At 44.0% G+C, this 13,155-nt stretch overlaps 1 protein-coding gene across 1 annotated transcript in view; it reads right to left on the bottom strand.

The window, feature by feature from the left end:
- The window catches only part of TOGARAM1 (TOG array regulator of axonemal microtubules 1), an 871,068-nt gene that overhangs the window by 396,466 nt on the left and 461,447 nt on the right, over positions 1-13,155 (bottom strand). Inside the window, exon 11 of the mRNA XM_086937344.1 lies at positions 2,392-2,524. Within this exon, the coding sequence (XP_086793470.1) occupies positions 2,392-2,524 (133 nt within the window). The remainder of the gene's footprint in view (positions 1-2,391; positions 2,525-13,155) is intronic.

The raw sequence follows: 13,155 nt of genomic DNA, 5'->3' as shown, positions 1-13,155 counted from the left end.
TACTTGAATCTATGTACTAATGATGGTTGAGGGCTGGGAAGGACCATCATAGAATCTTTTATTACCTTCATTGGGCCATATTAAAAAAAATGAAAGCCTTCCTTCCAAAATGCCTCTACAGACCACACCCTGCATTCCATATTGTCATATTTCTTCTCCAGTGCAAAGGGAAATCCTTTTTTAAACAAAATGGTCACTCTTTTTTTGGTTGGGCTCCCTGGAATGAAACTGATTAGATAACCAGTAAGAACGCAGGTGTGGTACTGCTACCTTTTATTTCAGGTACCATTGATATAATAACACTTTCAGTGTGAGCCATTTATTTCAATAGTGTCTTCCTCTTACGAGGGGAGTTAATGGGGCCATCTGATAAATGTCTCAATGGATCTCTAAACCCAACAGGCATCATTAAACAAAGCATCATTTCAGAAAGTTTTCTGTTGATGATCGTCAGTGGTAAAGGACTGAGTAAAGAAAAGTTTTCTTTTAAGCTCTTTTAAGGCAATGGACATTCAAAGTAGTGAGTTTAATGGACTCCAATCACAGCATGAGATGGCACCAGGATTAATACCAGAAGCACATCTTCAGGAGGCATTACAGCATGACCATATACCTTTTGTGGCAACACAGTATAAAATGGTCCAAGGTACCTGGAAGGAAGCCGCAGGGCAGAAAAAAGCATACTAGAGAGACATTTATATAAACTCGGATCTCTGTACCTTACAATAAGACCAACATAATTAACAATTATAAAACAAACAAGTGTACAATCAAAATAGGCATAAAATAACTACAACAAATAACAAAAAATATTGTTGGTGGCTTGAAAATATGCTGTTGTAATACCATGTAGCAGCTCAGCAAGAAATTCTCTAGTGTGGAATATTCACCCAGGATATTAAGCATTGGAACAGCCAATAGGCTTCACCTGAGCTATTGCCTTTGGCAGTGTTTTGTAGCCACACTGTACAGCAGCGTGAATGCTTTGCTGTGCGGCTAAAACCAATTTTTTTAAAAGAGCTATGATGTAGCCTAAGCCAACGCATTTTTAAAAAATGCATTTGCGCTGAATGCATCATAGTCCTTTATGTAACTAATATTTTTAGCCATGCTGGGCTATGCAAATCAATGCCCATGCTGCAAAGCAGGAACAAAAGGCAACAACAGAGTCAATAGTCTCAAAGGTGAGACCTATTGGCTCTGCCAATGCTTGTTAAGACTCGGTGCAACACCCCTGTGATTCTGAACAAGTCAGTTAATTTTCTCATGTGTAAAAAAGAAAAAAAGATATGACATCTGGCAAAAAACTATCACATAAAGAAACCAATTGCGCATATATCCATGTCTTAATGAAATTACATTTGGAAGCAGATGACACGTTTTGTCACAAGAAAAGCAGATGACATCTGTTGTCACAAACATGCATTTCAAACAAGATAAGGACTTCTTTGAAGTGTGTGTGACATAGTACAACATAGCTACAAATGGCAAGAGGCTCAAAAGACGACAGGGCAGAAGAAAAAGTAAAAGTAATACCTCGATCACAGCGCAAGAACAGCTACCAAGCTGAAACTATCAGTACAGGTCCATGCACCAGCCGAAAGAATAGACAGTGAAGCAAGCACGGGCTGGCCAATCAGAAGGCAGCAAATAAGAGTAACAATGAAGCTAACAAATGTTATGAAATGCCCGGGCTGAAAGACCCTTCTATACAATTTTTCTTGCAAGCAAGGGCACATGCGCTGTCGCAGGAGAGACCTATAAGCTATTTAGGGAACATGACTTATTTGAACATATACACAAATGGTTTTGCTCTTTAACCTGAAAAAGGTGTAGTCTGGTGAGGTCATCCATCATCGGCTTTTTGTGTATTTGAAACACTGAGGAGACCCCATGGGTCTGTCACACTACAAGATGCAACTGCATGCAGTGGATCTTCTGCTCAAAGAGATCAGTCTGCCATTTGAAAAGCTACTTTCACTTTCTGCTTTGGCCACGAGGCATCTTGTAAGCAGGGAATTGGTAGTCTTAATGGCACCTGAAGTTGTTGCAACTTTTTTGTTTTTAAGCCATATCATCAGATCTCCAGCCCACATTTGTTTTTACCTCCATATCGACTTTTGGGGTGCATGCTGAGCTCTCTAAATATCAAATCAAACCTAATAACCTGATTGGATCTGAAACAGCTACTTGCAACAAGAAATTGGGGGAAAAGTTATAACAAACTACAAGCGAAGCAGACCCTTACATCTATGAGAGCTTTTAATAAACATTCAGACTCACAAATGGACAGTATTTTGTCTAACATGATATTTTTGGACAAGCTTAATGCAAAGAACACTTCACAATTTCTTGAAAACATGTGACAAAATAAAGTATGGCATGCATTACCTTCTGTGGCTATTTGTTCCTTTTCATTATTCTTAGCATTATCATGGTTGTCGGCTCCCACAAGATCAATATTGCCCTGCTCTTTATTTTGTCTCATCTTATCCCGAGCTGATCTGGAAACGGTGACCTTCACCTGCACAAAAGTTAGTGTGTTCATGTCATGTTATTTTTTATTCTAAAATCAGCAATGTTGCAGAACTCACTGTATATTTTAAAAAGTAAAACCCAGATAAAGATAAAAATCGTCAGAGGACCATAATTACAATACACAAAACAATTTATGGCCGATACTGCTCTATGTAAAAATTGACGAGTGAGAATTATCCAGAATTAATTTATTTTAATAACAGTCAAGAAATACATAAGTATATCATATTTTCTAGGTCAAAATATGTTATTGAATTTGATCTTGAATCAAAAGAACAAATTAAAAAAAACACCGAAACAGGTACATACAATTGTACATCAATATAATAATTAAGCTATAACAAAACAAATGGTAAGATAATACAAAAGTCAAATCAATAAAGTACCTATGCATTTTCAAATGAAATAATGTTAATAAAAGTAAAAAGAAGCTGAAAAGGGAATAAAGTGAAACATTACAAGTATAACTTACTAGGGCTACTAATCTAAAATCAGTCGATCTAAACATGATACTATAATATAATGTTATCAGAAATAATTAATCAGAAATTAAAAATCCATATAATTATCAATAGGCTTCCAAAAGAAATGATAATTAAGAGTATTGTGAGTGCCAAACGACATATTCAATTTAGCTCCTCTTCTGGTAAATATTATCCAGGAATACCATGTATGTACCGATAACAATGACACATTTTTCCAATTGGTTGTAATTGAAGGAAAGTACTATCTGCTTTTTATGGTTACCCCCACTTTCTGCTGATGTCACACTGTTTTTGGCCTAGTCCTACTGGGATCCTGCCATCTAGGACCCCAGTCTAGCTGCTTTCTCCCTTAAATTGCAATGCATGTACTTTGGGTGCACTCCAGATTGGATTCTGGGGTACCCGTATCAGTCCCTAGTATATGCTACCCCATGTACCCAAGGTATAGGTACCCCAGAGGCCTCCCATGGGCTGAAGCATGTATTATGCCACCCCTGAGAGGCCATCCAAATTGCCACGACCATCCTGCTACAGCAGATTGTGTAACCTGGTACTTGCACCACTTACTTAAGGTTCACTATATCTATTTAAATCACTACACTTAAATATCTATCAGTCACCCCTGTGGCAGGCCTTAACAAACCTGAAGGCAGGGCGCTGGGTTTTACGTGAAAGGTTGCCCCTGCATGAGCAGAGCCCCTCTGCAGCCTTCGGAGACCATTCTCCAAGGTTGTCTGTGATGCAGTCAGACATATATGTTTAAGTGCATTATAACCTCGCGGTAAGGCCTAACTTTAAAACCGCTGCTTAGAAACATGTTGTGTTTGGTGTCAAACACCTTGGAATCATACCTCCACACCGGTATGATTCCACCCTTCCAAAGGAGGCATATGTGAGTCACCGGTCTACCAGGTACCAGCTTTCTCAACCTGGCAGCACAAAATGGATGCTGCCAGTCACAGACACGATTCTGCTCGCCTGCTGCTGAGTCAAGCTTGCGCAGAGGAAGGTATGGCAATACACATCATGTCACAGGGAGGAGTAACCACCTCTCAGACAGGATTTAGTGTATTGGGGCTGGGTGGGAGCACTCCGAGTGCTAGAAAGTCTGCACTGGGGGCACATTTGGTGTCCTTGTGCATAGTCCAGCTCAAACCATTTCTGGGAGCCATTGGCTCCTGCTCTGCCGCGAAACTTGACAAAGGACATGGGTGTAGCCACCCCTCTGTCCTGCCCCTTCCCTAGGAGGGTCCACAGAAACTCTCCAACCCCTTCCCATGGGTATCACGTGGGTTATCTGACTACAGAACTTTAGATTTTACCTGTACAAGATTCTGCTAAGAAGAAGCCAGGTACTTTGACTGCCTGCATGACGCTGGAAGACTGAAGAATCTCCCTTGGAGTAAAGGATTTACTCCCCTGCTGAAGCAGGCACCTAAACGCTTCTCACCGGTTTGCTTCTCCCGAGCTTCTGAGGACTTTTAAGATTTCAGCAACACCGGAGGTGGGGTTCCCAAAGGTCCCCGAGGTCAATCTGCCCTCTCAGCGATTCTAAAACCAGCATCCCTCGTGGGGACTGTGCAACGTGAACCCCTGTGCACCGCGTATATTTGCAGTTGCATATGCATAGTGAAAATTCCTGAGCCTGTAAATTTGACTCCGTGTAGTCCCGACCTGAGCAGTATTTGCACCGAAGATTTCCGGCTTCCACTCTCAGAGTGTCCTGTGGGCTGGCACTTTGCAAACTTGCTTGAGGTCTCCTCGCGATCCCTGGTCGTTTGCCTGTGGGTCCTGGCGAGGGTCACCCTGTTTGTTTTTGGGCTTACCTGGTTGCTCCAGACGTGCCCGGACTCTCCATTGCTTGGAGAGTCCTCTAGACCTTGCTGGTCCATTCCGTAACCTGTTCCCTCGGACCACATGGGTTGCATTTGCCAAGGCTTGTTGGTGCTCCAGCCAGACATCAACCCCTCGGCACTAGACATCCTTCGTGGGACAGCTCACCTCTGGATCCTGGTCGTCCTCAACGTCTCCTGGTCCCTTTGGTTGCAGAATCAAGCAACCCTTCTTCTCACCTGAAGCACCCAACATTGGTGGGCATTTGACTACTGATCCCCTGGTCACCTGAAGTGACCAAGACTCTCTCACCTCTGCTTTCAGGCTCCTCTCACCTCAAATCCAAGCTTGGATTCCACCGGACACTCTTCGCCTTCCTGGCAGCAGCACTTCTTTGCAGCTCTCCGTTGAAAACAATGAAGGTTTCCGACACCACTTGACCCCATGCACCCGGCTCCTCTGGGATAGGTAACACAGGTACCTCAGTACTCACTGGTGGGTTGGCCTTAGAACCTCCTATGTTCCAAAGGGTTTGCTTGAAGTCCTCGTAAAGTGTCTTTAAACTTTAAATCTCCAACCGTGACTTTACCATAGAGTTGTACTGAGCATGCGTCTGTATTTCCTTACTGCACCTGTCTTCCCTGGGTTCCCTGTGTCACTCTTCAGGGTGGTTCCTTGGGATCCCAGCGATTCTACGTTCTCTAGGCACTGTGTCTAGTGAAGTCGTTGCTGTTATCATTTTTTTTTACTATAGTGCCCTAGTTTAGTGCCATAGTTTATTTTTGTGCCCGAGCCTCGTATAGGGAATAGTAGAGATTTTATATTAATAAATAAATATTTTTATATAAGCACTGTGCGGTTCTCCTTTCATTTAGTCATTTAGGAGGTGATATTCTGGTAAAACAAGCTGTGTTACATTCCTTCAAAATTAAGCCTGAAGGCTGCTCTCCATAGCTACCACTAGGATAGCTTTCAATAAGGTTATCTTTGACCTCATACATCATAAGGGTCATGTGGACTGGTACAGGGTACCCTCTTTAATTAGTGGACAGCATATACCAGGCAACCTTCTAACAGTAATTGTTTTTAAAGCTACAGAAATTAAAAATCTAAAAGGTTGCTATTTATAACAGACAGCTTTGTTTTAGGTAACGATTATTTATAAATGACTATGTCATATGACTTGGGGTCTATGATATCCTTCAAATCTCATTCCAAAATCTAACAACAATAGCAAACTCAAAGCATATGACGCAAAGTCTCTGCATTCTGACTACAATTCCAACAATTAGAAAAATCTGAAAGTTTTGCATTAAATAACCTTAAAGGAGTCCATAAACAGTTAAATAACAAAGGAATTTGTTTGATATAGAGAGATAGGCAACCATCCAGAGATATTATTCATCCAAATTTTCTTCCATGTCTTGAGATAATGATAACTCTAATTCTGTACTCAGAATGTTAATATTGTACATTTCTAAATCTGAAACATTCGTAAGAGAAAAATTATTTGGAAATGAATCCAGGATTGAATTGCACAAGAGTTCAAATTTATACACATATGATGGATGCAATGCAATTTTTTCTGTAATTCATAAAAGGTCAAAATAAGGTTATTATGATAAATATCTTTAAAAAAATGAGCAGCCTTGAACCAGGATTGACAAGGGTGTCAAGGGTTTTATCGCCGGATTATACCATAATGATAAACGTATGGTAAGTGAAATCTAGGATTGGGAAAATAAATCTAAATATTGTAATACTCATTTTGTAGACTTCAGTATTACAGATCTTTTTAGCAATGCAGTGGAGTTAGCAATAGTGATTAAAGCAGGTAAAGGAAATTAAGAAATCAGACTTTGTTCAACAAAAAGCCATGAAGTCGGATTAGGAAAGTCTAAATGATGGAACCATAAAGAACAAACCATAAAGAACTTGGTTTTAAAATAAAAGCTTTGTGATAATTAAGGACATCTTGTAATCCAAAACCCACATTATTCTTAGCTATTTTTAAGTTTTTATAACTTAAACAAGGAGCTTATTCCAACTAAACTGAAGAGGGAGTTAAATAGGCAGCACAGAGAGAAGGTAGAATTTTGTTTTGGACCAATAACCATTTTAATAGAATCCATTTTCCCAACAAATGTAAGGCAGACCATTTAAGAAATGTGTTTTTGATATGATTAACAATATAATCGTAATTCAATGCAATTGATTGCTTAATGATGGGAGAAAATAATTTACCAAGTTATTTATGTTTTTCCTTTTGCCCTATCATTTTTTTATTTGGTAGCATATCAGGGGTACAACAAACATTCAAAGAAAATAATTCTGTTTTATTAGCGTTTAGATTGTATCCTGAAATCTGAGAATATCTGTCAATTAGATTTAATAAAGGAGGAATGGTAACTTCAGGATTACCAATATATAGGAGTACATCATTATCATAAGCGGACGTTTTGAAAGGAACTTTATTTATGAGTAGGCCTTCAACTTCTACACCTTTTCTGATGGCAATAATTAAAGGTTCAATAGCAAGAAAAAGTAAAGGTGAAGGGGTTAACCTTGTCAGGTATCTCTAAAATGGGAAACAATTTATTAGAACTTTGATCATTAATTAAAAGTTTGGCAGATGGATCAGAGCACAGAGTTGAGATAATAGGAATAAATTAGCTGCCAAAGGTAAAAAGAGAAGGTGCGGAAAAGATATTGCCAATGGACTTAATCAAAAGCCGAGTCACTTTGATATTACAGAAAGGGCCGCAGAAAATTGTGAAGCACCTTCTGTAATACTGATAGCGCTCGTGCTTAATCTGCAGAGGGCATTCCCTCATTTGCATGGGGGTGTACCCCACACAAATGAGAGCTTCTTTGCCTCTGCAGAGGCAAATTGATTCTATCAGGAGGTGAACGGATAGTGGGCCAACTAAAAGGTGGTGCACTATTAGTGCGCCCAGTGAGAGCTGCCCTATGCAGTTGCTGTTACCCTGTTTTTTTTTTACTCCCGCATAATCTCCCTGAGCTGACAGGCATTTTGCATAGGTCCTGAGCGGGGGCGCGGGAAGGGTGCTGCTGGTGAGCTGTAGCCACATTATACAAGCACGAACATGGCTTCCAGCGCCAACATTCGATTCCTCACCCTAAACATTCACGGTATGCACTCAGACAGGAAGAGCTATGCTGTCTACTCCTACATCAAGCGCCAATGGGCACAGACTGCTGACACATCACTATAGGAAAAGGTATGAAAGTATCTGTGCACCATACTATACTCTGCATTCGCGCTGGGTGCCTTGGTGTGGGTTCTTCCTGGGGTCCTTTTTCAGGAAAGTAGCAGGATAATAGACAAGGAGGGTCACAACGCCTTCCTAGAAGGCTACCTTGACAGCCGCTTAGACAGTTGCTTAGTCCTCATGCGCAGAGTATACGCTCCCAACTCTGACCAAAGCAAATTTTGGAATATCCTCTGAACCCTCCGCTACCCCATGTCCCGACTTTATTCCATCCACTCAGCCCTGCACCACCTAAATGTGCGAATCAACCGCTTCCTCTGTTCTTCTGCACTACTGTCCATGATACAACACGCTGATTATCTGGGGCCGGTCGTAGCAGACCATGATGCTCATGTCATGGGCCTTCAATGGGCGCCTCCCTTGCCGCCCACCCCCAACTGGAAGCTGCCACATGACTGTCTCGAAGACCCGGTGTTCCAGAGTGAGCAGGAAACTTGTATGTGACAATATTTCGCAGAGAACCAATACACAGCATCCACTCGGACGGTGGAGTGGGATGTCTTTAAGGTAGTCGTCAGGGAAGTCAGTATCCAACAAATCGCGGCGGTCTGAAGAACTCTGACGAGGGACATAGTAGAAGCAGAGCGGAAGCTAGAAGCAATCTGGCGGGGAGCGGATGCTGACCCTACATTGACTACACAATTGGCGGACGCAAAGACCAGGTATGTGATACTCTGAGAGTCTGGAGCTAAAATTTCACAGCCCACGCTGATAGACAGACCCGGTAGACTCTTGGCATGGCGTATATGACAGGAGTCAGCAGCACTTCCAATTAGTGAGTGGGTGGATCATACGGGGGCTCTGGTCTGCAACCAAACCACTATTCTGCAGGTCTTCTACATCTTTTAAGCCAATGTATACAAAGCACCACCGAGCACTCTATTGAACCGAGCTGAAGACTTTATGGGTGCCTACCGCATCTCAACCTCTACAAGGCTCTCCCAGGACGGGGATATCATGCATGCAGAGGTGAAGCAAGCAATCTGTGACCTCGCCTGAAACAAAACCCTGCCCTTAGAGTATTATCACACCTTCTTGGCCCTTCTAGCGCCGTGGCCGGTGGCAATATATGCGTCAGCTCTAAAGCAGGGTGAACTCTCTCACATGCTCGGCGAGTCCCTCTTGGTCTCGATCTCCAAACCTGATAAAGACCCTACCCAACTGGCCTTCTATAGACACCTTGCAATCCTAGGTGCGGGCTATAAAATATTTGGCAAGGTATTAGCCAGCCAAAATGACCGGATCCTTCTGGACCTGGTCCAATCGGACCAAAATGGCTTTGTGCCAGGTCGCAGTATCTCTCGGAAAATTCAACACCTATTCAACGTACATGAGCGGGTACGATGCCGATTCCCCAATGTAACCAGCCTTATTAGAGGAGGCATTTGATACATTAACCTGACACTATCTATTCAATGTTCTCACAAACATGAGGGTCGGGCCCAAGCTCCTAGCCTATACCAAATTGCTATGCACCAATCCAATCTCCCGGTTTAGGCTGGGCCATTTGGTCTCAGCTCCATTCTCGGTGGGCAAGGGGACAAGGCAGGGTTGCCCGCTCTCCCCTGCTGTTCACATTTGCCAAGGAACCGCTGGCCATCCAGCTGCACGAAAGGGGCCAGAAATGGGGCATCACGTTGGTTGACAGGACACATAGTGCCACTCTATGCAGATCTGCTTCGGTCTGTGAGAGACATCACAGATGACCTTACTCCTACACCTGACGTGCTAGCAGCTTTTGCCTCTGTTACTGGACTACGGGTCAGCTGGGCGAAGTCAGCCATTTACCTGCTTAATTCAGGGCAAGTGTTCATAGAAGTCTATTTAGGTGACACATACCTCACAGCCGCAGGCGACACACTATTTAGGGGTACGCCTTTATCATACCTCCCTGGACCTTAACAAAATAAATCTCTGCCAGGCTTTGGCAGGCATATGAGCCCACGTACACCTTTGGTGGTCCTTACCACCCGCTCCTATCGATAAAATTGCCCTGGCGAAAAAATGGTTGTTCTGCTGCATCTTCTTGCAAATCTCCCAGTTATACTGCCGAGTTCCTTCTTCAAATAACTGGCCTCACTCCTGCATTTCCTCATATGGGGATCTTGTTGTAGATGAGTTGCTCTCGCAAAACTACAACGACCAGTTGACTGGGGCGGCCTCAAGGCTCCTTTCCAGGCCTATTTCTTAAGGGCGCAGGCCCAATGGTTATACCACTGGTTACCTCGCCGAGGCCACTTCGGATGGTGGAGCCCTTTCGGTGCCCACTTTCCGGTGCCTGCTCTACCTAGGGGCCCTACCCTCCTCCTCTTGGCCCTACAGGTGCCGATGGGCAAAGATATAGGAGCTCTCGCAGGGGGGACCCCGCTAAATGCCCCGCATTTGCCCCAGGTAAGCTTATCACAGAATGCAGATACCACACAGCAAGAGAGCTGCAGGCATGGATGGACCACTCGCTGCTCAAGGTGGATGACCTCTTCATCAATGGCCAGCTACTCACCTTTGATCAGCTGACTACAGACAAGGGTCTCCCAGCGGGGCAATTTCTCCTACATAGGCGACTCAAACACACCTGTTCTGTTGCACACTCCAGGACCTCACAGGTGGAGTACCCCAGAATAAAACCCGGTGATCCAGGCCCTATTGACCATGGAACCTGGATGCCACCTTATCACTTGGCTGTACAAAGTCATTTGCAAGGTGATGGCTACTCTCCTAGATACACTTAGTCATAAATGGGAGGACGAGTTTGGGAGGGTGCTCCATGACTAGGAATGGGAAAAACCACTAGAGTTCTCAAAGAAAGTTTCCTGCAACTCACGGTTCAAGAACATACAATTCTTCATATTGAACAGTGTGTACTTAACCCAAGCGCAACTCCATCGCTACTTCCCTGAGTCTTCATTAGACAATCCTCTTTGCCACGCCCCAGACGCCACACCTATGCATGTTATGGACATGGCACATCATGGCACGTCATATACACCGCGTTGCAAGAAGTCACAGAACTCCCTGAACTCTGCACCTGGAAAGAATGCTCCATAGGCATATTCCAACGCATAAAAAAACCCACAAAGTGCGGACACGGTTTGTGGCCCTGGCTTTGCTCCTCGCTAAACGCACAATCACACTTCATTGGCGCTTTCCAACCGGCCCCTCCTGTAGAGGCGTGGAAGGAAACAATACGCAAATGGGAGGCGGGGGAGGAGGAGGAAACACTCAGTTATGAGGACGTTTGGCGAATACGCTGACGACCCATATACTCACGTTGAGCAGCCCTGCTCGAATACTGTCGACAAGTGAGAGGAAACAGTGACATCCCTTCTCTGAGCCACACCACAAATTTACTGATATGGGAGCCCCCACCCCTTTCTGGGGCCCCCTTCTGTTGAGCCCAGTTATTTGACACACACACTGGTAGACATGTGCACTACCCTTGGACCCTAGGACTAATTGTATGATAGATAGCAATACACCTCTTCCAGTCCACCCCTCCTCCCTACTCTATTTACCACAGTTTGCTCCCAGTTACGATTAGGCAGCACCGACATGTGGAAATTGCACATGCGTCCCATTTCCTAACAGGCAGCCCTCTGCTTAGAGTATTATTGCTCTCAATGAGATCACCAATTATATATACACTCACATTTACAGGGTAGCCATTACCGCCCTCGTTTCCCGGTCATTCTCTTTATTCTTTTTCTTTTACCACTTTCCCTCTCTTTCTATCTCTTTCTTCTCTCTCTCTGCCAAAACTGCTCCCTCTTCCTCATTGAATGTAATGACGCCATATATCGATAGTTGCCTTGTGTTATTATCATTGGTTTCTCGCTGTAAAGCACCAATACAAACAATTTATAACAAAATGAATAGAAGGAGCAAAAATGGAAGGTATTAATATTAATAAATAATAATCTACACAGGAGTAGGAATTATGAGGATTATACAGAAAACCTATTTGTTTCTCTGTTGGATGAAGGAGGCCATCTGTCTACCAATTTGGTAGTATCAAAAAATTATTTTAGAGTTAAAAAAGCTTTAGAGGACGATATTTGGTTTGAGAGGTTCTATCCAATATGGGGTCACATAATAGATTAAAATCACCTCCAATAATATGCGGAACATTACCTAATTTTAGTATTTTGAATGTCAAAAAAGACCATAAATTAGGGTAATCAGTTGTTGGATTGTACACTTTAATCAGATGCAAAACAGTATTATCAATTTTAATTTTAACAATGAGGTAACGACGGCCAGACCGGGATGGACGACATGGCGTGAAGCTCCCGCCGAGTCGGGCGATTTACTAATCATTACCCCCATCCTGCCTAGAAGAAAGAAGGGAAGGTGTGGAGCGACAGCTGTACAAATTTAGACCCGCTGTGAGGTCCGCGACACCTGATATCGTCTTGGCAGTGAGAGGCGGAGTGCTGGAGCTGAAGCTGCTGGAGGCCCGAGGCGGCTGCAGCATCTACGTGAGGCTGGGGATTCGGGGCCTACATCCCCCGAGGCGGCGGCGGCTGGCAGGATAACGGTGCGTGAGTGCATTCTCCCCCCAGGCTTCCCTGCCCGCCTCAGCTGCCAGCATACACGGCAACGAGTGTTATCCGGACTGCTACTTCTGAACGGTGTAGCTGTGATCACTGGCGGAAGACACAAGCCGACATGAGCCGCCATTACGGACCGCGCCAGGTGAGGAGGGGAGATTGTGGAGCAACGGGCTGGTGGCGGCAGCAGCGGACAAGGTAGCAGGACGCTGGCACTAAAGACAGGCACTCGCATGCAGCCACCATTGATAGGAGACCTCCTCCCCTGAGGTTTGAAGGGGAGTGGTACGGGACAGTCTGCCATTTTATGAGCCTGTAATCTTGTGGGAGTCTTAGGAGCTTTGGCCACATTGCTGCAAATAAAGAATCAGACCATTGTGAGGCTGCACTACCTAGCTAGGCCGACGGTGGAGGACCACCCCTTTGACCCGCATGATCCCCCGCTCCAGACACGCCTGC

The sequence above is a fragment of the Lissotriton vulgaris genome, chromosome 9 (genome assembly GCF_964263255.1).
Source record: "Lissotriton vulgaris chromosome 9, aLisVul1.2, whole genome shotgun sequence".
Lineage (NCBI taxonomy): Eukaryota > Metazoa > Chordata > Amphibia > Caudata > Salamandridae > Lissotriton > Lissotriton vulgaris.
Note: the sequence above shows the minus strand (reverse complement) of the source record. Positions and strands in the feature narration are given on the sequence as shown.